The 27305-nt window shown below is 45.5% G+C and overlaps 1 protein-coding gene across 9 annotated transcripts in view; it reads right to left on the reverse strand.

The window, feature by feature from the left end:
• The window catches only part of ULK1 (unc-51 like autophagy activating kinase 1), an 80410-nt gene that overhangs the window by 7902 nt on the left and 45203 nt on the right, over positions 1–27305 (reverse strand). For 7 of the 9 annotated variants that reach the window (XM_057414982.1, XM_057414979.1, XM_057414985.1 and 4 more), the window contains 12 exons: positions 20763–20851; positions 18582–18747; positions 17298–17358; positions 16898–16987; positions 12621–12746; positions 9235–9386; positions 8351–8434; positions 7402–7664; positions 6631–6815; positions 5880–5995; positions 5140–5283; positions 2439–2626 (listed from right to left, as the gene is read on the reverse strand). In XM_057414982.1, coding sequence (XP_057270965.1) covers positions 2439–2626; positions 5140–5283; positions 5880–5995; positions 6631–6815; positions 7402–7664; positions 8351–8434; positions 9235–9386; positions 12621–12746; positions 16898–16987; positions 17298–17358; positions 18582–18747; positions 20763–20851 — 1664 coding nt within the window. The remainder of the gene's footprint in view (positions 1–2438; positions 2627–5139; positions 5284–5879; positions 5996–6630; positions 6816–7401; positions 7665–8350; positions 8435–9234; positions 9387–12620; positions 12747–16897; positions 16988–17297; positions 17359–18581; positions 18748–20762; positions 20852–27305) is intronic. The other 2 variants (XM_057414980.1, XM_057414981.1) reach the window with 2 other exon arrangements.

A 27305-nucleotide genomic window follows, 5' to 3' on the forward strand; every position in this document is an offset into this window, starting at 1 on the left:
TCCAGGCAGCTCCCTGGAGAAGCTGGTGAGATGTGCTCCAAAACTACATGTCCCCTTCCCAAGGGGGACCCCAGCTCTGTGGGACTCTTTCAGAAGTCAGCCAGGAAGGGGGAGAGCTCATCTGCACCATGGGCCCAGCTCCTGTTCCCACCACAGTAATGCTGGTACAAAACTGAACGTGAGTGTGGATTTCATGAGTGACAATCTCCTGTGCTGCAGAAAACTGCAAACAAAGTGTGTGTCCCCTTACAGCCCTCACTTAGCTTTGGTCTTTATATTCTCCCAGTTCAGTTCAGTGAGTCCTGGGTGAGTCCTCTGAAGAAACAGCAAGGACAACCTTTTATCTGCAGCTCCTGTCCAGCTAGTGAGGGCAGACAGCCTCTCACACTAAGTGCTATGTTCACTTCAAAGTACTTTTTCTTCTGCTGTTACAGATCAAAGGGGATTATCCCATTGCTGGGAAGCTGCATTGCTTAAGTCACTGCAAGCATTTTTGGGAAGTTAAGTGTTTGTGGAAAAACTGTGTGCTTGTGGGTCTACAACATGAACTGCTGCCTGGATCAGATGAAACACCACTCTTTGTACTCTCTAACCTGCTTTATCTTCACATACTCAGTGGGTCAGTTCCCTCAAAGGGGGCTGGGTAAGGATGTTTCCTACATGAATTTATCAAAACCCTCCCAGTCCTCAAGTTCTGCAAGCTTTTGTTTTGCATTCACTGGCTCAGGCACTTGGCTGCTGAGGCAGCTTTGACTATCTGAATTATGAATCTCTCCTCCCACTGTTGTGCTACGTGGACAGTCCAGTATGGTAAGGAAGTGTTATCTCCATCTTCCTCTATTTTCTTTAAAAGCAAAGGAGGAACCTGGAGATTAAGTAATCGCCAAGTCATACAACAAGTTTGTGGCAGAGCAGGAAACTGCTGAGATCTTGCAGGCCTCAGCCTGGTATCTCTAACCAATGCACAATCCTTCCTCTCTGTTTACACAGTCAGCTTCTGTTACTTATCCCAGCATTTGTGGCTTCATTTGGCATCACAAGAGTCTTTCCTTCTGTAGCCATCTGTATTGTGTTTTTAAAACACTGCAAGAGAAACTAAAACCTCTAATTTGCCTTGTCTGCACCTAAAGAAACTTACAGAAGATGGACAAACCACCCATCTGAATACAACAGCTTTGCCCAAGATAAACAAGGATGCTCAGACAGTGAGATTTCAATGCCCTGAAAGTATCAGCAGAAACCAGAAAGCCTGCCAGGTTTGCATTGTGGCCAACTCCACAGGGCACAAAGGGGTCTTGAAACACACTGTAAAAGTTTTGTGATATGCAAATGGATTCCTGTGCTCAGCAGGAATGATGGCTGAACACAAATGACTCATTACAGACAGAAGCTGAGTGCTGTTAACAAGATCAAGTTGATACTCCCTTATGACACTTCAGTCCAGTGTCCACAGTGGTGGCAGCTGGCAGGGGCCCATACTTCTGGGACCTCACACAGGTAGGATGCTCACTCAAACTCACTGCTATTGTGATCACACCAATGCTGAAAATCCTAGCCCTTTGGCTTTGCAGGTAATTAAGCAAACGATGCAATTCAATGCATAATTAACAACAACAAAAAAGATCTAAATAAAACCTGAAGTATAAGAGCAAACCCACATCCTTATGTATGCGTTTCTCTGTGACTATCTAGGGGGGTTTAGCAACACCAGCAAAATGCAGATACAAAGAGCCTTCCCCAGTTGCAGGCAGCCCAAGGAGGCATCACAAGTAGAGCTAAAAATGTGCCTGAATCTTCCTCCCACCTCTGCTGCGAATGGGCAGCCTGACCTACATTTCAAATTTATCTCAGCTACAAAAGCATTTGCTTTGCTTCAGCCTGCAGAGAAGGGGAGCCTGGCAGCTTTTCAGCTCCACAATCCGATTCAGCTGTTCTAGTGCAGAACATGGTGTCCCCCCAACCCCATCAGTACCACAAGTGTCAGGTTTACTCTAGTTCAGACTCTCTCAGCTGAGGCTGTATCACTGTCTGACTCCCCAGGTGCATGTGGGAGGCAGTGTATGATATACACTGAGCTACTCACGCTCTCAAGTCCACTATGTCATGCCTTTTATAAGGGAAAAAGCCCAAATTAGCCAGGTTTTCTTCAGAAGCTGCTCATACAGGATGCACCAGATGTTTCCAACCTGCAATTTCAGCTTTGGAAATGGTGACTTTTAACCCTGGTCATGGATTAAACAGCTTGGCAGCAGACTCAAAAGTCACCGAACAGTGCCAAACATGCCCTGGCTTTTCTGAGCACTTCACTGGCCTTACTGTCTTTGAAACCACAATGCTCCATCTTGGGAAGCAAACCCCTTGGCTGTAAACATGGAGTTATCTGACCTCTGGATGTGCTTTCCTTTCACTCCTCCATCCTTTGCCCAGGATGTACCCACCTCCATGAGCGTCTCTTCGGGCAGCTCTGGTGCCTCAAATGTAACAGCCCCTTCCAGGTTGGCGGTGATGGGATCAGCAAAAGTGTACCGGAGACTTGAGGGGCCTTCCGCAGCATCCCCACCGGTTCCCACTGCCAAGTGCCTGCCGGTGAATGAGCCTCCAGAACTGAGAGAGCTGGAAGACCCCACTGGGAAGAAAAACAGGCAAAGGGATTACTGAAAGTATTAACAGTAGGTCAGCAGAGGGGACAGTCCTGTAGGATCCAGGATCCTGGATCCAATAGGAGCGAGCAACAGGTACTTTGGAGGAGGACGCAACAACTCTTGATGCAGAGTAACCACTCCCCAACCTAAGCTCCTTAGTGACTTGGGTAGACCAGCTTAGGAGCTCAAGCAGATTTAACACACCTTCCACAGTGGCTGTTGGTTATGGGGACAATTCTTTCTTTTTTTACCCAAACTCTTTCTGAATCCTGCAGTGATTTCCTGAGCTGATTTTTATGACATACCACCACAGCCAAGTTCCCAGCCAAGGATCAGCATGGTTTGAACCCCGGCTCCCTATCACTGAATGAGCACCTCTCGTAAGTGAGGGTTTTACTATGGTTTTAAAACATCAACCCCTTAGATATAAACCAGGAGAGCTTTCCATTACATGCCCTGCATTTCTGCTTCCCCCTCTTTACAAATAGGAGGCTGGCAGAGAATAAATGACTTCAGCTGAGTCAGGACCCTAACCTCAGGATTCAGGACAACCAGTACGTATGGTGTCCATCAGACAATCCCCTCATCATCATCTTTTCCCCTTCTTGACCACTGAGTCCACCCTAGGAGCGCACTGCATATAAAAGATGGATACTTCAAAAGGAGTTTGTCTCAGGGTATTCACAGTACATTCACCACTCCAGAGGGTTTTATATCCACTGACACAGAGAGTTATGTTCTGTCTCACAGGGGGATGCCAATATCAGCTACTATACTCTGCTAATTCTACCAAGGCAATATTCTCCACTGTCACTGATCCTTTGGAGGGAGATGTTTCTCTTCTACCCAAGAATTCAATTTGCTGCCCTACCCAGCCTTCAGAAGGTTCAGTGATATAATAATGTGCAACTGATCTGCAGAGAGCCACAGTCCCCTCTCCTCCCTGTTGGCAGCTGTGCTTCAAAACTAAGTGGATCATAAAAGACTGGCAGAGCATTGCCAGATCTTTCAGAGAGAGGGAAGGACCAACAACATCACATTCTGGACACCCTGTAATTCCGAGAGGCTGTTTGCAGAAGTTGGTCTGATGACTCATAAAAAGGCTCTGCCTTTGTATCCATCAAGAGATCTTACTCATGGCTTGTCCAAGCACTCGGGGTGCAGAGTTTCAGCTTGCAAAGCTCTCCTTTTCACCATTAACTTTGTGCATTAACTATAACATAAGGAGTTACTCACAGACCTAATAAACGAAGTATCAAGCAGCATTGCTTTGACTGCCTTGATCTAATGCTGTGTATGTATTGTAGGTTCACTATTCAACAGCCATCTCTTTCAGGCATCTAATCTGAGATCTTGGCTGTTTGGCAGACCCTTAAGCATCTAAATATCAACCTGTGAAAAACTGGTGCTTGGATCTGCTTCCAAATTGCTATTAACCCTACAAAATCAATACAGGAAGTCTGAATTCTCTATTCATAACACTGCAGTAGTAGCTAGAGGCTGCAGCCAGGATAGTAACCCCATTGTGCTACAGGCCCATCAGACACTTTGGAAGAGTGTCTGCCCTACAGAGCTTACCCTCTAAATAGACGAGACAAAGAAAGGATTATGGTCCCAACTTTCCAGACAATCAAGGATGTGAGTGGCTTTAGTTATGATGGAAATGCAAGCTATACCCAGGAACTGAGCCCATGTGTACCCCCATCCCAGTCAAGCAGCTTATTGTGGTTACATCCAAACCTTCCGTGCAGTAATTAGCAACAACAGAGTCAACAACATTCAGATGAGGAACAGCCAAGACAAGAACTCAAAGAAGCCAAAAATGCAAATAAAAGTGTCCAGATATTTTCTTACACTGAACACAGACTCCAGCTGCCAGACACACGAGCCCAAAAAGGCCAATTGCCACAGCCTCAGCTGCTGGCTGATGAGGCCAGAGCACTTATTGTCTTAAAAGAAGTATCTGTCAAGCAGGAGTGCATTTCCCAGTTTCCTACTCAGGCAGCTCAGAGCATAAGTTAACACCACTAGTAACCGTACATACAGAGCCATACTGGCCCTTTCCTAACAGTACTTGTGCACTGAAGCTGCTCGGCACAGATGGTCACACTTTTTATTCATAGCTCATCCAAAACGATCAGAACACAACACAGACTTTACATCTATTGACCTATCAGCAACACTGGGTCTATGAACAGCTGCAGCATCGTTCCTGAAGCAGAGAGCAAGGAAGTAACACAAGAGTTTGTCTGTCTCTTCCACTACTGGAAAACCACTATCTGGCATTAGTCCTTTTGCCAGTGCAAACAGTCACCACCAGTAACTGTGGATGGCAAGAGCCAGCACGAGAACCTCAAAGGCATTTAGACCAGCTAAGCTCCACAGACTGCTCTGCGCAGCCCTCTACCACCACCAGTGTTCAGCACCAAGGAATTCAACACATTGCTCTGCCCCCGGCATTCCCACTGGAACAGGCAGGTAGGAATCAGCCCTTTACCTGAAAACATCCTGGTCCTCGTGGTCTGTGGGGGGGTTGTTCCACTGGGAGGGGATCCAACAGTAAAAATCACTGGGGATGGGCTGGCAGAGCCCCCAGCCCGGGCACCAGAGTGCAGGGTCCCTCCGTAAGCACCTGAGGGAGCTGGGGAGACAGTTGAAAGGTGCAGACTGGCATTACAGGAAAGTTACTCAAGAGCATGGTGTGCCTCACCCAGCGGTTCTGTGCTCCTGCAGACTCTCTTGGGACACAGTGGTTACCAGCAGAGGCCAGCGCTCCCTTTGGAGGCATCATCCCTCACAAACACAACAGGACAGGCTGGCACTGACTACAGGACACGAGCCTGGCAGCATCACGGCACTGCTGCAGCTGTTCTTCCCTCCTCACTTCCCAACCTGCAAGCCCAGGAAGACCCACCCTTGCAGAGCTACCATTCATACTCGAGCTGCCTGGCAGAAAGTCCCCACTTCCACACGTTATCGCATTCAGAAGGGGCCAAAGAGGAAGCCCTGCCTACAAAAATCACACCACTAGCCAACAATTACACAGCACACGTAGCCCACAGCCCTTCGAGAGCTCCAAAGAAGAAAGCAAACATCATTACACTCCTCACACACTGCAGCCACTTCCTTTGCCAAAAGCCATCAGAAAAGGAGACTCCCATTTGTAGGAAGCATGTAGGCAAACTGTTCACCCCAACCCAGGATATCCAGCCAGATCTGCCTGGCCTCCCCACCTACCTGCAATTTCCATTGGCTTCTCATTGTTCAGGCTGTCATTGCTGCCAGCTTCTGAGATCTGTGCCCCAAAGGCTGCCTTCAGAAGCAGGTCAGTGAGCCTGCCTGTGCTCAGAGATCTAAAAAGAGGATATACAACATGACGCAGAAAGTCAAGAGGTGCAATGTTTTGGGTACCTTCCTCTCCAGTTTTTGCCATTCCTGGCCCACAACCACTTAACACTACACAGTGAATAGTCTGGAGCTGAAATAACCATTCTTCCTCTTTCAACAGAGCACCTGAAGCACCTCCTGCTACTTGTAGAAAGCAAGCAACTACTGTGACTAACTGCAGTAATGCAAGTACTGACTAAAGCATTATTACAACACAAGTTTTCTTTGATGGAAGATACAGAAATTAGCATCAGAGGACTCCTCCAGGTTACTGGAGAAAGCTGCATTAACACCAACACCTGAGTGACTTTGTATCCTGCAATACTGATGACATTCTGCCCACGGCTTTCAAACACATCTCTGGTCTGAAGCCCTGTGCTCTGCTCACTGTTTGATGGACAAGGAACACCCATAACACCCTCTCATCCATGAAGGAGCAAGGCACACACCTGCATAATTGCAGGGAGTCTGGTCTAGTAACAAAATCCTGCATCCCCACTTGAAACCCTGCAACTTTAGTGTTAGATGGGGTTTGAAATCTGCCCCATCTGTCCTGTATTAGGGAATGAAGCACCACTGAATAAAGAAGACTATAGCTCACCTGCCCTTGATCTCCTCCACAGGCCTCAATCCCAAACCAGTCTGCTGGCAGTGGAAATGACCCATCTCCTTCAGATCTGGCAAGGTCTTATTCCGTGTCGGAGTCACCATGACCCCCTGGTGGGCCAAGAGGGTGAGGAGATTCTGGGAACTGGGGGTTTTGGGAAACTCAAACGGGGACACGGCCTGAGAAGAAGAGGAGAAACAGAGACCCACCTTTAAAACAAAGGAGGAAGGTTTCCCTCATCCCCCACTATTCATCAAAATTAAACCATATACTTAACAACCTAAGGAGGTGGAAATCCCACCCCACACTGTTACTTATCCCCAGTCCCAGAAAGACTAAAGTGAAAGGACAACAAACTGCTGAAAACTTGCAGCAGCCTAACATAAGCAGAGAAAAGGCTGTCCCAGCTTTGCACTGGACACTAGGTTGTCACCTGCTCCCCCATCTCTGCTGGGGATTCCTCCTGGACACACACTTGCATCACCAGCTGAGTCGCTGTGTGCGAACCAGCCCAGGCACTGCAGCTCACTAATACGCTTCTGCCTAATCTGGGCAGCTCCTTTTCCTGCCTGTTTGAAACCCTGGCCTCTGCTCAGAGTGAACACTGCTGCTGCTAAGAACCAGGACACAGATCACTAAATAGCCCTTGAAGGAAAGTGAACAAGCAGTGATAAATCCAGGTCAGTTATCCCAGCAGCAGTTCATCCCCAACTAGCCCAAGAAGATCAAGCTGTGAGAAACCCAAAAGCAGCCTCCTTGACATACCTTTGTAGGGGAGCCCACTATAGTTGGCAAAGGGCTTCTCTGCATGAACTCAGACAGCTTTGGTGAGGATCTGAGCTGCCGGCAGTGCTGCAAGCCATGAATCTGCAGAGGCTGGCTGACTGGGGTATGACCGAAGTGAGCAACAAGAGGATCAGAGTGCTGCTTGGTTATCTTCTGCCTGCAGGAATGCAAATCCGACAGGTTGGGAGCACTGTGGAGCCGGGAGCCCATCCCTCGAGAAGAGTGTTCAGGTGCTGAGGAACCTAGAGGACCCAAAGTAACAAACCACATCATTTTCTGGTTCTAACATGAAATGTCTGATCCCAAGACGAGGGTTCAAACATCTCAAACTCAAACACCTACATCAAGCTCAAACATCTACAGACCAAAACCTTCAGTGGGTGGCTAAGGATGGCACTCTGATCAGTGTCACAAAACTGCTAGGCCTGATCAGCTTTTGACTCTAAAGGAGGAAGAGACATGAGCAGGGAAATAAAGGTATAGCTTCTCTCCTTCACTGGAGCCCTTAAAGAGAAACGGACCCTAACTGTCATTGCTCAGCAGCAAGGTAACTGCACATCAAGCAGGTCACTTGGCAGAGGAGCTGTTGGGGTTTTTGAGATGCTTTTTCTTCATTCAATCCATTGACTTTAAAGTCTCGAATTCAAGTTTTTGGCACTCAGGGTCTGTGAAGCACTGGAAGACACTGTCATGGCAGGGGGGTTGAAACTAGATGATCTTAAGGTCCCTTCCAACTCTAACTGTTCTTTGATTCTATGATGGGATGCGAATGGATCAACCCCAACACCTACCAGCACACAGAAATCCTGGCTGGCCAAGCATCAAGAGAAGCTGCCAAAGGAACATATGCAACCTTGAGTGCCCTGAGACTATGGTTCTGGCCTTATCCATAGGCATAATGAAGGAAGATAAGGACTAATGAACGCACCAGCAACAGGAATCCGGCTTCTCACATCTGCTCCAAGAGAAGACGGGATAATAGTCTGGCTGGGCTGCTCTGGGATTGTTCCAACTTTGAGAGAACACAATGAGAAAAAGAAGTTTATTCAGTATTACGTTTCCGTAGGCAATGACAACACTGTGCACCACCTGTTTTACAGAAAGATGCTAGTAATCTTTTCCATCTTCTCAGCCCTAGCTGCCTAGTGAAAAGGTCAACAACTCTGTAAAAGGAGGAAAAACCCCCTCCGTCTGGTATTAGTTCAGTATATTTTAGTCTGACTTTGCAGTGGTATTAATTCAGAGGAATAGAATATGAATATTCTGCGTTTCTCCACCATCAGAGACTAATAAATATAGGATTGGAAACAGCAGGGATATAGAGCAGCTCGTTACATCACAGTCTGTGCCTTTATTAAAGCCAACAAATTGCATCAGTTTCACACTGGGGTTTTTCTTATCCCTTTCCACATGAGTTGCTTGTTTGCATCTGCATCAGGCTACTGGATATTCAGACACTACTCTTCAGTCTGAACAGCACTTCCAAAGCTGCTCAGGATTTTGCTCTGACAACAATTGCCTTATATTATTTTCCTCTCCCCATCCCAAGCCAGTAAAAAGACACTTTGCACTTACAGATGCCCTCTTTAGAGGGCAGCAAAATGTTTGATGCAGACACAAAAACAAAGCTGGCCTCTCCTGGGGCTAAGAGGGATCTTCCTCTCCAGTTTACTGAGGCCAAAACACTTGTCAAATAATCTGTTGAGAAGAGCCATGGGAGAACACAACCACCTGAATTCCCTATTACCTGGCAGCTACAGGAAAGGGGCACATGATTTTATTAGAGCAGCAACATGTCAGTTAACATCTTACCTTGCGGTGATGGCATAAATGGCTTGGCACCGCCAAAGGAGAGCTTTCTAGTGCTGGGCATGGATCCATGCTCTCCAGGATAAGGAGGGGAAGCACCAGTTTTAGGAAAACCAAGAGGACTTGTACTGCTAGACCTCCGGACCGTACCAGACCTTATAGGAAACAACAGCAGAACACAGGTTACTCCAGATGCCAGTGAGAAGAGTAAGAAAAGTACCACAGACACACACACAGAGCTACTTCCACAGAAGGCAGAGCTTCATGACTGTTTATCCTGGATGAAAATCCCACTGTCCCAGAGCTACACCAGTACAGATCTAGATGATAATCCTTGCTCTTGAGAGTTTCAATCTAAACAAGATGGACTGAATGAGAAGAAAGAATGAGATTAATTTAGCTGTACAGGAAAGCCTGCAATTTTTCAGTCACTTTTTAGATGCTTTCAAGTTTCTACATCAATCCTGAACACAACACATTTCCTATCTTGCCACATCCAGATGTTTATTTTAGGCAATCTCTTCAGAATACCCTGAGAGGGCTTTATTCAAGTCTCCCTCCTCTGCTGAGCCACTTGCCCTTTTGTCATAACAGCCTGTTAGGTAGAAAGCTCTGTGAGTGAAGGCTGTAGGATGCAGAGGTAAGCTGTGCCAAAGGCACTCTCTGCAACACAGCTTGACTCAAATCAGAAGTTACAGAGCAAAACAGAGCCATGTGTGACTGTCAGATCTGAAACAGCTCACTGCTACCCAGAGGAATTTCTTTTGGTAGTCCTCTTTTGGGGCTGGACAGTCAGGACTGCCTGGGCTCCAAACCCCTTTAACTCCTTGTGAAGCCTCACCTTGCCTCTCTATGAGAAAACAGTACTTCCATCAAATCCTTTATTCTACTCTCAATTTGGAAGCATTTCTCTCCTGTTAAAAGAACACCACTCTCAGCCAGTAGGTGGTTTTCTGGACAGGAATCAACAAATATCATGAAAAATCTCTCTCTCAAACCACTGAAAGATGCTCTCACTGAGGTATCCTGCCTCCCCTCCCAGTGACACGGCATTAAGCTATCCACGCACATCTGAACAGGAGGAACAAAGACATATAGGTTTTGGCACTGCACGCAGGGCTAGCTACATTACCCAGGAGTGCCAAGGTTATCCTGGTGAAGCATCAGTACATCTAACTCTAGGTGTAGGTTTTACTTTATGCTACATTTCAGAAAATAAATAGATAATAATATATCTATTTCAGTAGCTGAGATTTGACCCTGCCCCTTCCATATGTTACTATATTTTGCAGCCAAGTGAATCCATGCTGTATTCATATGCTTGGAAAAAAAGGAAATCCTTTAAATTTTTAACCTAAAAAATCACTAAAAAATCAGGTTGCTCTCTGAAGTGCCTGGCCCTGAAGCAAAATGAATACACAGTAAGGAAATGGGCACCTGGCAAGGTGAAAAGAAGGATGTTCAATGGCATAAAGAATTGCTGCTCCATTAAGCCTCTAAAATATGAGCCATCCAGAAGGCTGAATAGCACCTATCAGGATCTTGCAGGTAAAAACACCATGTGACTGCTGCTGCTGAAAGATGTGGAATGTCAAATGCCAACCTAGGATGGGATAAGGAAGCAAGCAAACAAGCAGGACAGGTGATGCGGCCAAAAGTAACCACATGTAATTACCACCTCAACAAGCCACGTATCTATCCACCACCAGGCTATGTTACACAGGCATACACCAGCCAGTCAGCTGACAGTGGCTGAATTCAGAACCAAGAGTGTACGTCAAGTGACTTGGCAAACATAACGAGGCACTTGGCTGTAATGGCCTATCTGATACACCTGATGGAAAAGTGGAATCACACACTGAATGCTTGATGAAGTTTTCTCCTTCCATTCCTGAAGGGTGTCTACTGAATTTGCTGATTAGAGGAAATGATGGCGAGAGAGAACTATGGCTTCTGGGGGCAGAAAAAACCATGCCACCAGAGATGTTGAGAAGATGCTAAAAGCAGGCTGTGAATCATCCTGATTGTGTCCATTCCTCAAGTTCCTCTGCAGGGACGATGCTAATCTCAACGTTACACAGTGGTGACTAAAAGTTGCAAAACATGACAGTTTGATCCCTGACTGGTAGCTGCAGGCTGTGAACCTGAACTCAGCAGCCTGTCACCCGGTCTGAGGTAGGCACGACATGCCTTGGTGCACCCTCTGCACCTTCTCCAGAGCTCTCGTTTTATATGTCACATGGATAACCAGGACTCTTTCGAGAGTTCCAACACTAACAGGGTCCACTGGTTGTGCTGTAAAAATCACAAGGCACACAGGAAACGGGAAGGAACTCACCACAAAACCTGCCACATACTCAAGAAGTGAGCGTAAAATAGTATTAAAGTAACACTGGCACAAAACAGTCTCTGCTGATCCCTGATTAATACCAGCACATCGTGTCTCTACTTCTGGGTCTACTTTGAATAGGCCTTATGCTGAATTAGGCTGGCTGAAGCCCAAACTTCTGCTGACATAAGTATTACCTTACATCTGAAACCTAAACTTTAACTAATCCAGATACCAAAACAACTCATCCAAAAAAAGATATGACACCTCACAGACACCTCTGTCTGAATACTCCTGCTGTACCAACTCTTTAAGATCCTACATGAGTTTCCTTCCAAACAGCTGTCAACTTAGATTTCAAACTTCTAAGAACCAGGAATTATGTGTGAGAAGAGACAGAAGCCCTGTATGTCTTGGAAGTACAAGGCATCACCACTGAACCCAGGACAGCTCTACAGCTGAAGGCTGGCATCTGAGTCTTCCTGATGGCCTTCAGCAAACATGCTCTGCCTCACAGACATACATTGCTCATGGTTTAATTACTCCTGGCTGCATAACCACATTAATATGCAACTCGTGTACGACACATCATCTGTGGTGTGACTGGCTACAGGAACTAATTGAGGTGAAGTCAGGTAAGTTTTGTAGCCACATCCATTTTAGTTGTTTATCTCAACTTTTTCCTTTTATAAAGACATTTGCCAGTTGGGTGGTATTCTCTGCTTGGACACTCAGCTCATAGCTGGCATGGGAAAAGCTGTCAGTCTCAAAGGGGCTCAGCCTACACTGAAAGCTGACAGCAGCTGTCTCACACACATGCACACAGACAAAATTTACAGTACATGGTAACAAATGAATCTCAACACCACTATACAAAATCCCCCAAACTAGGTTACCACATAACACACACCATAGTGGCTCCCTGCAGCAAGTGGCTCCTCCCGAACCCATTTAGAGGGACAGAGAAGACACGGTAAAGCAGTTTGTTGTACAGCCCCCATGCTGTAATACCAGAGCCCCTGCACTGATGCTACCCCCTCCTCCCAGCCCCAGCACTTACCGTGGAGAGGCGTACTGATTGGGAGACTGCAGGTTCTGCTCAATCCGCCGGTAGTTGTGGATCTGTGTCGGGACTGGAATGGGCACGGAGTGTCCGTACTTGCTGCTGGAAAACTGACCTGGCCGGCTGTTGAAAGGAGACAGACAAAGAAAGCCTCTGTAAGGGCTGGGCCTTCAACCAGGTAATTGGAGGTTTTATCTTCATAGAGCAACTGTACACAGGGAGCATCCCCTTGGCTGTGCTGGGGTTGTGGGTTTATGCTAGGAGGTGGTTCAAAGTCGTATCAAAGGGAAGTGGCTCCACACATCTCCTGAAAACACGCACCTTTCTTCCAGCACAATTCCCACCCACAGAGCGAAGTTAAAACATACACCCAAGCGCACCACTCCCTCCAGGAAAACTGGAGCCCTGTTATTTCAGGCCACAACTGGCCTAGTTCCCAACAGCTCAGATCCACAGCCAAGGAGCACATCATTGAACAGAGTCTAAACATTCATGGCTCACAAAGGACACCAGCAAAGATTTTGCTGCCAAGAGCTACTTCCGACTCATGCAGAGGCACTGCTGCAGCAATGGCATCTCCATGAAAGTCTCAGTGTGCCACAAAGAAAATAGAGTATTTGCAAGTTAACTACTGCGTAGAGAAGACAACTTGGGAGAGAATAAATTTGGGGGGCAGGAGTTGGCATCTGTGTACCCATCAGTGTCAGCTAGAATATCACACACACAAAATGGGATGGCCCATTATGCAAACTTCTGACTTTCTAGTTCCATCCAAGCAAGTGTATCAGCTCACATCTGATATGTATTCCCCCAGGTGAGAAATAGTTTCCCCTGTTACTCATAGCCTGTACCATGCTATACACAAACCTGTGCTATACAAAATCCATGCAAACACCACATTCAACTAAGTAGCAGCCTAAAGTCTTTTCTTAAAGGCTCTAGAATTCTAGGATTAATTGCTATGGTGATGCTATTTACAACTGCCAACACCGATTGCAGGGACATTGCACAGTTACGTTAAGATCTTATTGGTAATGAAGGTTTCTTCCCTGTTGTCAATCAAAGACACAAGTCTCAGGTTTGCTCGAGAAGCAGGAAGCATCACTCTTTTCAGTCTGTCACTTGGAGTAAGATGAAAGGAGACAGTTAATTCAGCAAGAACATACATGCATGCACAGGGAAAAGAGAAGAGTTTGTGACTTTTTTTGTCCCATTACCAGAATTTCTTATTTTGGGAAGGGTCAGTAGCACTCTGGTTTACAGTGACAGTGTTGAACAAAGCTGACCTGCAGGAAAGTGTCTGCAGCTCTCCAAATTATGCACATGAAAACACTTCTCCAACAGAAGAGAGCTAAATGACTGGAAGCGATCTTTCAAGGCTGACAGATCAAAAAGTGATTCCAATTTCTTCATTCCTCTCTCAAGAGCTTTACAAAGTCTTTAAGTTCTATATATTCCTCTTTGTCTGCTCTTACTTCTTCCACCAAGAGAACAGACTCAATCTGACATTTGCCTCTAAAAGGCAGCATGGAAGCCTTGAATCTTCATTGACATACAATGAACCAAAGACATTCAAAGTGACTGATTGCTTAGCAGAAAGGTGAGGCTTTGGTGTCTCTGCCTTCCATCAATGTAAGACATGGTGTCAAGACAGACACAAAGTGAACAGAGCTTTAACTAAGAAATCGGAGAGTTCATGTCAAGCTTTGTGCATATCCTGATTTTCAGCACACATTTCAGATGCTGTCCTTTCCATCTGGTCAAAATCCATCAGAGGAAAAGCAGTTTTCAGGTGAAGGGATCCTTCCCAAAAGTTTTATCAAGTCCTCATAGAAGGCAGGTTTCTCCACAAGGTGCAAGTTGCAAAAGAAAGTATCCAAATGAGGTGACATACACTAAACCTGCTAACTGGCCTCAAGCCTTAAAGACTACGAGTGGCCATAAATTTGCAAAGATCAAGAGATAAAGCTGGGACATGGAGTTTAATTACTTGGCAGTAATTAAAAGCTCTTTGAAAATGGTATCAAATCCATTGCTGTGGGATACACCCAAGGAAATTCTCTTCATTAGACTTCCTAAACATCTTCAACAAGGAAGTGTTAAAAACCATAAAATTCCGAACACCCCAACTATCAGCATGTTTTAATTCTGCCTAGTCCTTATCCTCTTAGTGAAGGACAAGGAGAGCTTTTCTAGAGCATACTGTGACATCCTGAGGAAAACTCATGCTGGCCACTCTAAAATAGCCTAAAATAGCTTTCTGTCCTAGTTGGAATGCATCCAGCATTGCTTCTAGCCTACAGCCACACATGAAAGGGAGAACTGCTGCTTCTGAGTGAGTGAAGACAGACAGAAAATCAGGAGTCCTCTGTGCCAAGGAAGCCAAGTGCTGAATCCATGGGCCTCATGACATCGGCAGTGAAGGGCACTGAAACCCATGTCAGGAGTAAGGGCATACCTGGGTGGCACCACTTCAAAGCACTTTCAGGGGACAGATCAAAGATCACGCTTTACACTCTGGATTTGGAGTAACTGCTCCAGTCTTTCATTATTTATGTCTTATTCACATCCTGGACAGGGTAGGAAGTAGCACTACAGGGGCTGCATCTGCTCTACAGAAGCTGCTGGGAGCAAGTAGAAAAGACAGAGCAGCAACACATTCAAACCAGCTGCTGGCACTGACTTGCCACCTTATGATCCAATAGAATACGATGAGGCCAGTTTGGTGCAGACAGAGATGAACAGTGTAAAGTAGGCAGCATTTTTAGTTAACTTTCTTGAATTTCCACTCACTGCTGTCCAGAAACAAGGCCAAATCCTTTCTTTAGTAAAGACTGATCCTCGGAATGCAAAGGAATCAGTTAAGGAATAAGCTGTTAAAAAGCTTAGCAGGCGATGGCATAAGAAGCCTCATGCAATTAAACTCCACACTGTGGTACGTGCTTGCCAATTAATCTGATCACGTCAGCAAGGCTTTGAGCTATATTCTTCTCCTTTAAATTTCTATGCTTTGAGGCTATATTTTGTCATTTTCTGGGCTCCATTTATGTGACGAGTGTGTCAGCACATAGCCTGGGACTACATCTTCTTCTTAAGAAAGATTTTAGGGTTATCCAGCTCCCAGTGTGAAATCTCCTTCAACTGTCCTCCCCCAGTAGGTGCCATACTGACAGAATGGAAGATGAAAACTCTCCTGTTTCCCCAGCAGGCAAGAATGAGATGGAAAGTAACACCCTCAGCTCCCTGCAAACTAAGCACACAGCCTAAAGCTTCAAGCTCTAGAGTCAATGGGATCTCCTTCCACAGGCCATTAACATCTTCTGAACACAAATACATCTGGACCTACTGGTGGTGCTGGGCAGCTGGTGGTGTGTGGGGGCACATGTTACCTATGACATTTCTAAAGGCCAAAGCTGGGTTTATGGGAAGCTGTCACCTGTAACATTTTTAAAGGCCAAAGCTGGGTTTAGAGCAACTGGTTAAGTTGAAATTAAACCTATGACAATGCCTGTTTCCACTTGTTACTCCTACTACTGCATCCTCTGTTAGCAAACAAGGCCCATATAGCAGCATTACTTTATACAGACGTAATGGAAGGAGCTTTTCAGATCTTCAGGCAAACTACAAACAATGAAGTATGCCCAGATGTGTCACAGAATCATAGAATCATAGAATAGTTAGGGTTGGAAAGGACCTTAAGATCATCAAGTTCCAACCCCCCTGCCATGGCAAGGGCAGGTAAGCAACACTCCTCTCCATTTGCCCAGTAATTCAAGCCCATTGCAATTTCAACTGTAGCTAAAGGGTTGTGCTCTAATCCACTGCATGAATTTAGAAACAGGGGTCTTTAGCTGGAATACCCACCACCTCTGCAAGGTGAGCACAGAAGGGATCAGTAATACATACATGCCAGTGGAGTATTTTTTTGCTTGAGAATAATCCCTTTTGCTTGAGAATAATATACCTTTTGCTTGAGAATAATATACCTTTTGCTTGAGAATAATCCCTGGCCCCACAGGGAACAAAGTTAGCTCCTGCTCTACTGTGTTCTCTCATAGCCCCTCCTTAGGGCCAGAAGAGGGAGAGACAGGCTCTGTATTTGGGACTGATCAGTGCTCAAGGCTGGGGAGTTCCTTCTGGGTGTTTCTTGTTACCCTTTAATTAAAGGAGAGATGTGGATCTTGCCCAGCCCACTAACATCCATAAAATCCCCTTCTGGAAGTAAATGGGTGTTCAATTAATCAATGTTGCATAGTCACACCAAACAGTCTTACCTGGACGGGCTAGGAGAACTGCTGTATGGGGGTGAAGGAGATGGTGTCCTTCCCTGGCTTTCCAAGCCTGCTGAAGTCACCAGAGAACTCCTGAGGAATGACAGAAATACCCAGCTGTCAGAGTATGGAAACCAGCCCTTCTCCCTTCCCTGGGTTCCTGCCACCAGCCCTGCTGAGTCTAGGAGCTTGGGGGACTGTCACACTGCCCACGTGCTCTCTAGTATTCAGGTGCCACATGCTGATGATCAAACTGAAAATGGTCACCACCAGGCAGGTGAGTTATCCCTGAAACAAAAGTTAACCCAGCCACATCTTCCCTCCCATCCACCAGAACCCAAAAGCCCCTAATGCACACTATGCTCCAGTGGCTAAGTGATTTCAGTTGCATTGGTGGACTTACCCGCTGTACATCAGGCTGTCTTGGATTGGTTTCCCTCCTGCAGCCTCAGCAGTTAAATCACCTGAGGAACAAGGAAGTGCACAAACAGATTCATACAAGATAATTTTCTTAAAAATCTTTATATATTCAGAGCAACTGAGATTTGGGTGGAATTTCCTGCTTCTCCAAGATCTGCTGAGCTGCTTCTAAACCAGCGCTTCGCAAAACACATGTGGGCTGAAGCTGCTGTGTGATCCTTATACCCTGAAGTTTTGGAAAATTTAAGCTGAAAGGAATGGGGCCAAAACCCAACAGAATCATTTGGGACAACAAGTATATGCCCGTTTGGTGCAAGCAATTGGCTGCTGTGGAAGAAGACAGTGGTATATGTTGCACATAGGGCTTTGAAATATCTGTGTCTTAAGTGGCAAATATCCAGGGCAGTCAAATGAGCTGGCAGCTGGATACACAACATGGGAGAGTTTGTGCCTTTGCCAAAGCATGTGAACAGTGGAAACATGACTAGCACAAGACAAGCGTGTACTGGTCCCATCACTGTTCCCAGGAAATACACCAGCAACACTGAGCTCTTCCTTGCCACAGGATTGCACAGCAGAGATATTTCACAGTTCTACCCTCCAAATTCCTGTTTTAATATAGGTAGTGCAACTGGAAAGGGAGGAATCACAGCATTTACCATCAAGTTCCAACTCAGCAAAGCTTCATAAACATGGTCAAGGTTAAACAATATCCTTCTGCTGGTTAAGTAAGGACTTGTGCATGGACATACTTAGGCATGTGGCTGAACTGTGGCCTTGGCCCCCATGTACACATGTATTTTCAAACAATTCCTATCAAAGTATAAACACATAAAAGTGCTAAAATTAAATCAATGTTTGAAGAAAAATCCAACATATTTTAGTTCTCCCTCAGGGATTTTCTCCAGTGTGGAATCCATCTTACTAGCTCAAATCCTGTTTTGGACTGTGACACTAGGTGAAGACAGGATGACATGGGAATGGCTTCTGTGAGAGAAAGACATTTCCCTGTGAGCCTATCTTCTTTTCCAGTTGGATTTCCAGGTTCAATCCCTTCTTGAGGTCCCTGAATAATCTTTCATCTCAAATCCAATCTTTGAAGGTAATTACAAAACACAAACCCAGCCTGTGAGACAGATGTTCTCTTCCAGCTTGATAACAAAACTGTTTCCATCACTCAGTCAGGACAGGTTCAATCTCTTTCAACTTTCTAGTAACTATCTCACATCCCCCTCTGCTTAGAACGTCTGCATTCTCAGAAACTTACTTGAGAACTGTGCTGGGACCATAACGAAGTCATCTGTGTCACAGGATGAATTCTTACTGCTGCTTCCAGCAGAGTCCTTCGATCCATGCAGAAAGCCAGGGGAATCCTGGGTAGGAGATGCCAGTGCCTTCTCCTGCAGCTGCTGCTGCATCTCTCCAAGGGACTGCTAATGCAAGAGGAAAACAAACACTGACTTCAGCTACTTTATCATCCTGCTCGATCCTTTAAACTCAGCTGTGCAAGGCTACAAACAACATTTTGCTGATAAACCAGGGCTAATAATTTGCCAGAAGCAGCTGTTTAGTTTTCTAACATGGACCCTTTCATGTCCATGTCACAAAATAGCACCTTTTGTTACACAAAACATACTACCAGCATGTCTGATGCTCCACAGGTAAGGAAAACATGACCTGAGGTATTGCATCCCTCTGCTAAAGCTTTCTGATTCAACGTGTTTTGTACCAACTCAATTTAGTACGGCTGTGAAACTGATACCAGCTTTGAGACATAGATCTGGTTGTTCTTTGGGGTTATGTTTTTCTTGTTTTGATCTTCAACATTAAACATCTGGTGTCTCCTAGCACTTTTGCAGTAAGCAGCACTCGGGAATGCGTAAGTAAGTGTCCCTGCACTTTCAGAACAACCCTGTTTTGCTGTAGAGTGCTGATAAGGAGTTAAAGAAAGGCCTGAAGGAGGCTAAGCACTCAACAGATGAATGCTTCACAGTCAACAGAGGCAGCACAAACTTTAAGTCCCATTTTTCTGCTTCCTTCAGTCAAACAATCCTCATGTTCTGCAGACAGATGGAGGAGGCTGAATGGTTTAAGACAGCTTTAAGACAGCTGAACTACCCACAGAGTAGATCACAATCTTTATCCTAATGCATTTTTAGGCTGAGACAAACTTGAAATCAGCTTTCACTTGGGCCCTGTTAAGTCCCTGTTCACCCTCTGAAGACTCTCCTGCTGTACTAGTGGGGACACTCTCACTGTACATGCAGTACATACAAGCAGAAGGAGTTTTCCAGCTGTCAAAGTTGTCTCGTTTCCACCCAATCTGCTGAGCCAGCACACCTCCATCAGCAAAACTTCAAAATGCAGAGCAGGATTGGTGCAGTCACACTTTTAACATGGAACCCCCTCCTGGTCTGGCAGTGAGCCTGCACCATTCCTGAGCTTCCCAGACCAGGAAAACTCATGGGAAAGAGCCTGCTTTTCACATCATCTACCCATTCTGGGGGTCTTATGGTCAGCAGGGCCTCAGCCAACCATCCTCTACTTACAGCTGCAGAGAAGCAGCTCTCAGGGATGTGAGGGTTATGTGACATTCAGAGGAGGGCAGACTTCTCTCTGTCCAGCTCACATCATGAGCACCTACGTGTATTTCTGATAGTGCCTCTCAGCCTTTCCCACATCAGGCTGAGAAACCTTGGCCCAGGGAAACTCAGAGGACAAAGTAAAAAAGCAGTAATGCCAGGGAGGAAAAAATTCAACCCTTCTCCCTTCCCCTACCCATTGCACACCAGCATTCCTGAGTTCTAAGTCAAAGGCAGCTTTCACCAAGAGCCTCCAAAACCAAGCTTTCAGTTCAGCGAGCTGCAGGAATGTCACTTCACTGGTGAGTTCATATCCTGCCCTCCAGAAAAATTTGCATCATTTCAGGTAACCCGAGAGGAAAAACCATCAGTTCAGATCACCTCTTGCAAGAGCACGGGACTGTGGCAGGTCTGGCCTGAGCTGAATGTCCCTCTGTGGCTCCTGGGAAAGCTGGTCACAAAGGAGGAGGGTCACTTTACAAAGAAGGATACACTGTCAAGCTACAGAGACTTTGCTTGAAAACAGAGAACTTGCAGCCAAGAAACCAGTGCTCTACGCTGAATTAGTGACTGGTTTTGGGTTCCAAGGAACTCTCCATCTCTGCCAAGACAAGCTAATGTCGTTAATACCAACTTCCTTCATAAAGGCTTTTCACATAATAGGCAATGGCCAAGCTGAAATATTTCTTGTGGGTAAAAAAAGGCAACTTCTAAACTCTATATAGACTGGAGAAGCCAATGAACCAAATCCAGGCAAAACTAATGTGTTCAGTGACTTGCACCAGAAGACAGCAAAAGCAGAGACCTTGTTTCAGTAAAGCAAGCAGGGAGACCCATTAACAGTGCATCCTCTGAGCTGTACTTACAGGAGGTGATGCCAAGTGGGAAGTAGAAGAGCTGCTGGAGGAACTACCGGAGCCTGAACTGGGGTAAGAAGGCATTGGCACGGAAGCAGCTAAAACCAGGAAAAGACAAAACCAGGAGAAGTTGTCAAACTCAGTTTAATCAATAATAAAAGTTCTTTTTCATCTTCACCCATTGTGGTTTATCTCATGCAGCAACATGTATTTCATGTATCAGATGTGACCAATTAAAGGAGAACAAAAGAAGCATTCTGTTTGGTTATATGACTGACATTCACTCGCTCCACTGTGCACTATATGTCAGCTATAGCTCTTGGGGTGGAAAGTCTCAGAACATCTGATCAAGGTCAGACGTCCACACAACACCTGTCCTACACAGACAGCAAGATGGTTTCTGCCCTAAAAAGCCTCCAAAGCATCTTTGCAAGTGAAGGGAAAGACAAACAGAGGAGTGGACTGAGTTACTCATGTCAGGGGTAGAAGCTAGTCCATACTCTTACAGTTTCTCCTTCATCAGACCTTGTTGCTTAGCACACATACATCAAACATCTGTGCTAAGTCAAACACATGCCTGCTCAAGTTATATGTGCTTGCTGCCCCAACAGTCACTCAGGCATCCCAGGCCATATACACCAAAAAACACCCACATAATTAACCATTCCACAAGGAAACAGTTCATTGCTTCCTATACCTCAATACGTTCTCCCTGAGTCACTTCTGCAAGTTAAAGAAGTTTTGCTTATTTAATCTCTTTGTACAGAAATTGTTCCACAGCACAAGCTATTCTTGCATCCCTTCCTTTTATGTTTTATTGTTCAATATCAGAACTGCCCATTTTATTCACTGCATTGTTGAACTGGCTTTTATAACTCTCACAGGGGCATAAAGCTCACACTGAAAGAACTAGTTAGCATTGACCTTCAGGCAGAAACAATGATTAAGGCATCATAAGAGAAAAGAATATTTAACTCCAGTGACTTATGCAAGTGAGGTACAGTAAATAACTTAGAAGAGCTCAGCTCAGCCAAGGAGGGAGACAAGGCAAAGGTAACACTAGCTTTTCAAAGGACTTTGAAGTATTTAGTGGTTCAAATTCCCCAGTCCACCTGCACAAGAACAGTGCAGAAGAGTCCCAACATCCCACTTCAAGGCAGCTTGAAGTCAGATTTTACTCTGCAACCATTTGTATGTTTTAAGATAGAGATCAGAGGAAATGCGTAAGTGAGGAGAGGAGCACTTTGCTGCTCTTCCATTGTGCTGGCAGAGAATTAGCACCTTATATCAGACTTCTACCTTTACAAGATCTGTGCTAATGACTCCATACTTAATAACTGGAAGATTAATAACACCTAGAAGAAAAATGTTTCTGTTTGAAGTAAAACTACCTCTGTCATTAATCCCATAAGATATTACAAAGTACTTTATTTGCCAGCTAGAAAAATGAGAGTACATTTCTCTGCAATTAACTGTTGAAACAGTGTTCTAATGATAAAAGAATGGGCAAACATGCCCTTTAATAAAAGGCTTTAAGAAGTCTCTCCATGTAGCCTATCAAAGAAGGTTAAAGGATGACTGGACCAGTGTCTCCTAGCATAAAAAGAGCAATCACTTTGACGCTCAGTTCCTCAGTCTGACGGAGATGTAACAAGATCCAACAACAGGAAAATGAAGCCAAGGAAGCATCGACTTAAAATACACGTTTTAACGTAAGCAATCAACCACTGCAATAGTTTAACCAGGGTCACGGTGATCTCTTCCACCCTTTGCTAATGTTAACAAAACCCAAATGTTTTTTTAAAAGGTCAAGTTATATTGCAAATGAAGATGGATTCAGGAGAGTCCCAGGGCTTGTGCAATATGAAGCCATAGTGGGATGGCTGTGTGGGACCTGTGTGCAGTGACACACGCACACACAGATGCCTCTCCCTCTTGCGTTGGACCATCCTGGCAGCCTTACTCTGCCAGCATTTTGAGGGTTAGGTCCATAACGAAATAAACCTTTCCAAAGCTTTGCAAGAGGCTATTTTATATCCTCTGTATCTATTTTACACTTGATGTCTGTGCTGTTGAAATGCACTGCCCTGGCTCCGGTAAAGGAACTGGAACTGCGGTACCCTGGCAATGGATATTCTGGGAGGTCGGTCAGGGGCTTGGCATGGAGAGCAACTCCATCCACACCCCACACACTCTCCCACCACAGCTGCTTTCCACTCCCCACACTCAGGGAACACACACAGAGGTCTGAGAACTTGACTGCAACATGGGGAGCTCTGTCCAGCCTATACCACAACCTTCCCACAGTGCCTGCAGAGCGGTCCCTGGTACCTTCCCCACGTATTTAATACCAGAAGTCTGAGAGGGGGAAAAAAAGCCTCCCCTTTTCTACCCTGCCAACTCTTACAGAACAATTCACCCCTGTACAGCCAGACCTTCCTATTCTGTAAAGATGCTTTTAAGAGAAGGTAAATGTTTTTTGAACTGTATCCACATGTCTGCTGCAAGACTTGCATCACCATGCATTTTCCCCAGAATTAGTTATTTTTGTGAGGGTCATTTCAGGTCTCTCTCAAGGTCCCCTTCCACTCTATTTTGGTTCTTTGTTCATTATTGATTTAAACCTGGCTGGAATTGAGACTTTTCTATTTCTGTCTATTTGCTTTGGACAGTTTTCCATTAATCTGGGAAGGAAGACAAGCAGGCAGACTTTACCACTATCATCTGAAACTCAAGTTACAGCTCTGTCTGCATGAAGCACACCTTTAGATACAGCCTCTATTAATCATTGTACTTCTTTTAAACCCTCTAAACTCCCCAAATTCATACTGTGAGGCCCAGCTCAAAAGGTCCTGACACTAAAAAAGGACTTTCATGCACGTAGAACCACAAGGCTTGGCTTTGACAAACGCTCTCTGACCGCCACATCCCTGTTGGTGCATTTGGAGCGTCAGCCACGTAGGACAGCTTGAAAGCAAGATGCTCGCTTTCCATCTCCTCCACACACCCAGGCACTCCCAGTTTAAAATTAAAAGGGGTGCAAACACTTGGCTCATCATGCTTTCGGCTCAAGTTTGAATGTGGGCAATGTTAACAAGGGCTGTAGGCCCCCACCCAAATCCAGAAATTGCTGGATTGTAATTGTAATGTAAATAAGTCAGGTTTAGTAATTGTGCTCTCCAACTCACTCCGGCAACAAAACAGTCACCCTGGGTGTTGCATAACCAGTGCCAACTGGTTTCAAAAATGGGAGAGCTGGGAGACATAAAGGCAAGCCTGTGCTCCAGCTGTGGGGACCTCCAGCCTGGACGCTGCACTTGCAGATGTCATTTGTGACAAACCATCCCAACTGGGGCCAGGCTGTCCTAAAATATCCAAGTCTCAAGCTTTATATAAAGCTTTACTTGTAATCCAAGTTTTACACACACTGGAGAGATGCATTTCAGTGATTATCTGGACTCAATTAAAGCCAGTCATCAAATACTATTTAATTGCAATCTCTGACCAGGCAATACTTTCTAGTTCAAAAGCTGAAAGGACTTGCCCAAAGAACAACTGCTTTAAAGAGTTTAGAACTTTGCACCATTAAAATCTTCTATATGCAGAAGTCACGATGCTTTTTTGCCAGGTTTTATGTACAGTAAGATTATGAAGATGATAAAAGTTAAGCCTAACAGATATTCCAGACACTGAACCATCCCACACCGTTCTGAACCACAACTGCTCACATTTCATGCTCTCTTAACTCAGAGTCAAGGAGGTACAAGCTCAGCATTCATTAAAGGTAGGAGCAAAAAAGCCTCCAAAATACTGTGCATGGGTACCAATTACAGTGTGTTTACTGAGAGAAGACTTGCACAAGCATCTAATTATGCCTCCTCATGCATTATTACTGTAATGCACTGCCCCATACCATATGCTGATCAGACCTGGCTACAGACAGACGACATTCTGACTAGACACGGTATTTTAAAGACTTTATTAATGTATTTTTACACATCTAAAGTACATGCTTAGTCACGGGTACAAAACCACAATAGAAAATGAAATATAAATAAACAAAAAAATCAGGTACATGTTTTGGTTAACAAAGCCCAAGGCCCTGAACCCACTCTCGAAGCTAAAGCCTGTGGCAAAGAGCTTTGTGGTACACCCTGGATGGCAGCACACTTAAGTCCTTGCTTCACTAAAGAAGTGAGATGAGAGGAGGGACATGAGAACAATCATCCCTGAAAACCACAGTGGAGAGGATGAGCTTGGCAGAAATGTCATATTTAAAAATTTTTGGCAGAAATGTTGATTTTGGAGTGTTTTGAAGAGCAAATTTATTTATGTGAGGGTGTCCCCTCACTGCAGCAACTTCAAAGTTAGCCACTTGGAGAATTATCCACATTTGAGGATTCCCCAGTCTTCCAGAATTCCAAAATTACATTGTATTAAGAACACCCTTTATAATTCCACAAGATAGTGCACTATCATACATCCACAGAATGCACAGACAATGGCTCTTGCTTTATTTTGATCACTGTGTGACCAGCTCTGGACCAGCCTCGACAGGGTTCAAGAGCACGGGTGATGTGCTCAGCTCTGCATGCTGGTGGCAGCTCTCCTTTTCCACCCTTGCCACCTTGAGGGCAGCTTTTTCTGCAGGGGCAGGAGACCACCACCCCCTGCTCAGACTGCAAAATGCTCTCATATGGAAAGAAAGTGGGTTTGGAACTAAAAACCAGTTTGGGACCTAAACAGATGCATCACTGCCTGTTTCTGTGGTGCAGACACCTCTGAACTGAAAGATCCTCTAGGTAACAGCTGCACAGTGGGTCCCTGAGCTTAGCTGAGGTCTCAGTACATTCATCATGAAATTGCTACTACTCAAAAACATAATGCTGGTACAGACCATCAGACAAACTCTCCTAAAAGCACACTCAAATGTGAATGCCGTAGTTCTGCTTCCACTAAAGTCAGTGGTAGCCAAACTATCAGCTCCCAAGGAGAACAAAAGCACAAGGGCACACTGCTCCTCTCTCCAGTACGGCACAGAGGCCTGAGGACTAATTAAGTCTGAGCATCATCACTTAGATGCAGCTACATCTCTGATACTTCCTCCACTCATCATGCTGAGCCACATGTTGAGACGAAGTAGCCCAATAAGCTTTTGGACCCATCTTAGTTTTGCACGCAAAGCCAGGGGAGCTAACTGCTGCGCAACTTCACCTTCCTAAGTCATCTACTTCAGCTAAAACTGCAAATGTTAAGCACTCTACCACGTTAAGCAGCATTCCATACATCTCAGGTGAGTTCTTCTTATTGAGTTCACCATAAGCTAGACCTTTGCTGACACTGGTTCTTCTCTCGCCTATCTAGAAATCAAAAGGACCACCATTCCCATATGCAGCCTTTCTCATCCAGGCTCTTCGCTGCACACCTCAGAGACCTTCATCCACCACTGCCATCTGGCAGTAGCAGAGACCTCCACAGCAGACTACAAGAACCATCTTCTCCATTACCAGATCTTTGTGCACAAGACGACCTCCAGCAATGGAAAGAGATTTCTCCCCTTGTCTTTTCAAAACCAGTAGTGGTCTCTCCTACATGGACAGGACTCCAGGCTGTGCACATATGCCTGGACATGAGGACCAGCAGGGCAGCAGAGAGGTCTGGAGTTCATATAGTCCATACCTGCCTGTAAAGATGCTCTTTTTATTGGGCCTTGACCCCACACTATTAACTCTGGTGCATCTGGAGGCAAAGGCTGAGCTACAGTCCCTTGCTCACAATGATGCCTCTGGTTTCTGCACAGGAAACGTGCAGAAGCTGGAAACTGAGGCCAAGTCTGGAGAGCCCTCTCCCGTTTGCAGGGTGTTTTCTGTTCCCCTGGCCAGTGAAGCAAAAGATGAGTTGGTGGGCATGCAGGAACATCCTGAGCAGGCAGTCCTGGGCCCACAGGGGAACTGGACTTTGAAGGGCTTTTCCCACATGGCAGTGGTACAGCAGGCGCTGAGAGCTGAGCTGGCTTAGGAGCAGTCTTACACAGGCAGAGTCCTTTTCTGCCTGCAGAGCAGTCCTGTTTTACAGGACTTGCCCCACATCTTGCTGGTGCAGATGGAGATAGGGGCCTGGCTGGCTTGCAAGCTCCCCTAAACCAGAAGCGTCTTTTCTTGCCCGCAGGACGGTCACCTAAGTACACAGTTAAAATCTGTATCAGGAACAACTGAGAAGTCCTGCTCTGCAAGCAGGAAAGATGGAGACTGTCAAGAGTGACGTGGACATCAGACAAAGGATGGGCATACATTCAAGAGGTGCTCTATGTTCAGAAAGCATTGGACACGCTTCCTCCAAAACTTCCAGCAACCCAAACCAGTCACTGATGAAAATTCTTGGCTTAACATTTATTCAGAAGATTAAAGACACAGGAAGATCCTTCCAGAAGGAGGCAACCATACACATTTCCACTCAACCAAGTCTCTTGGCCAGAGGACTGTTATATCCTGTACACTAGAAGCAATTCTGAATTGTTCCCCACTGAAAACCAACTTCTAGATCATGAATAAC

This window comes from Pezoporus wallicus, unplaced genomic scaffold, assembly GCF_028554395.1.
Source record: "Pezoporus wallicus isolate ANWC-B61680 ecotype Strahan unplaced genomic scaffold, APGP_CSIRO_Pwel_v1 contig_8047, whole genome shotgun sequence".
Taxonomy (NCBI): Eukaryota; Metazoa; Chordata; class Aves; order Psittaciformes; family Psittacidae; genus Pezoporus; species Pezoporus wallicus.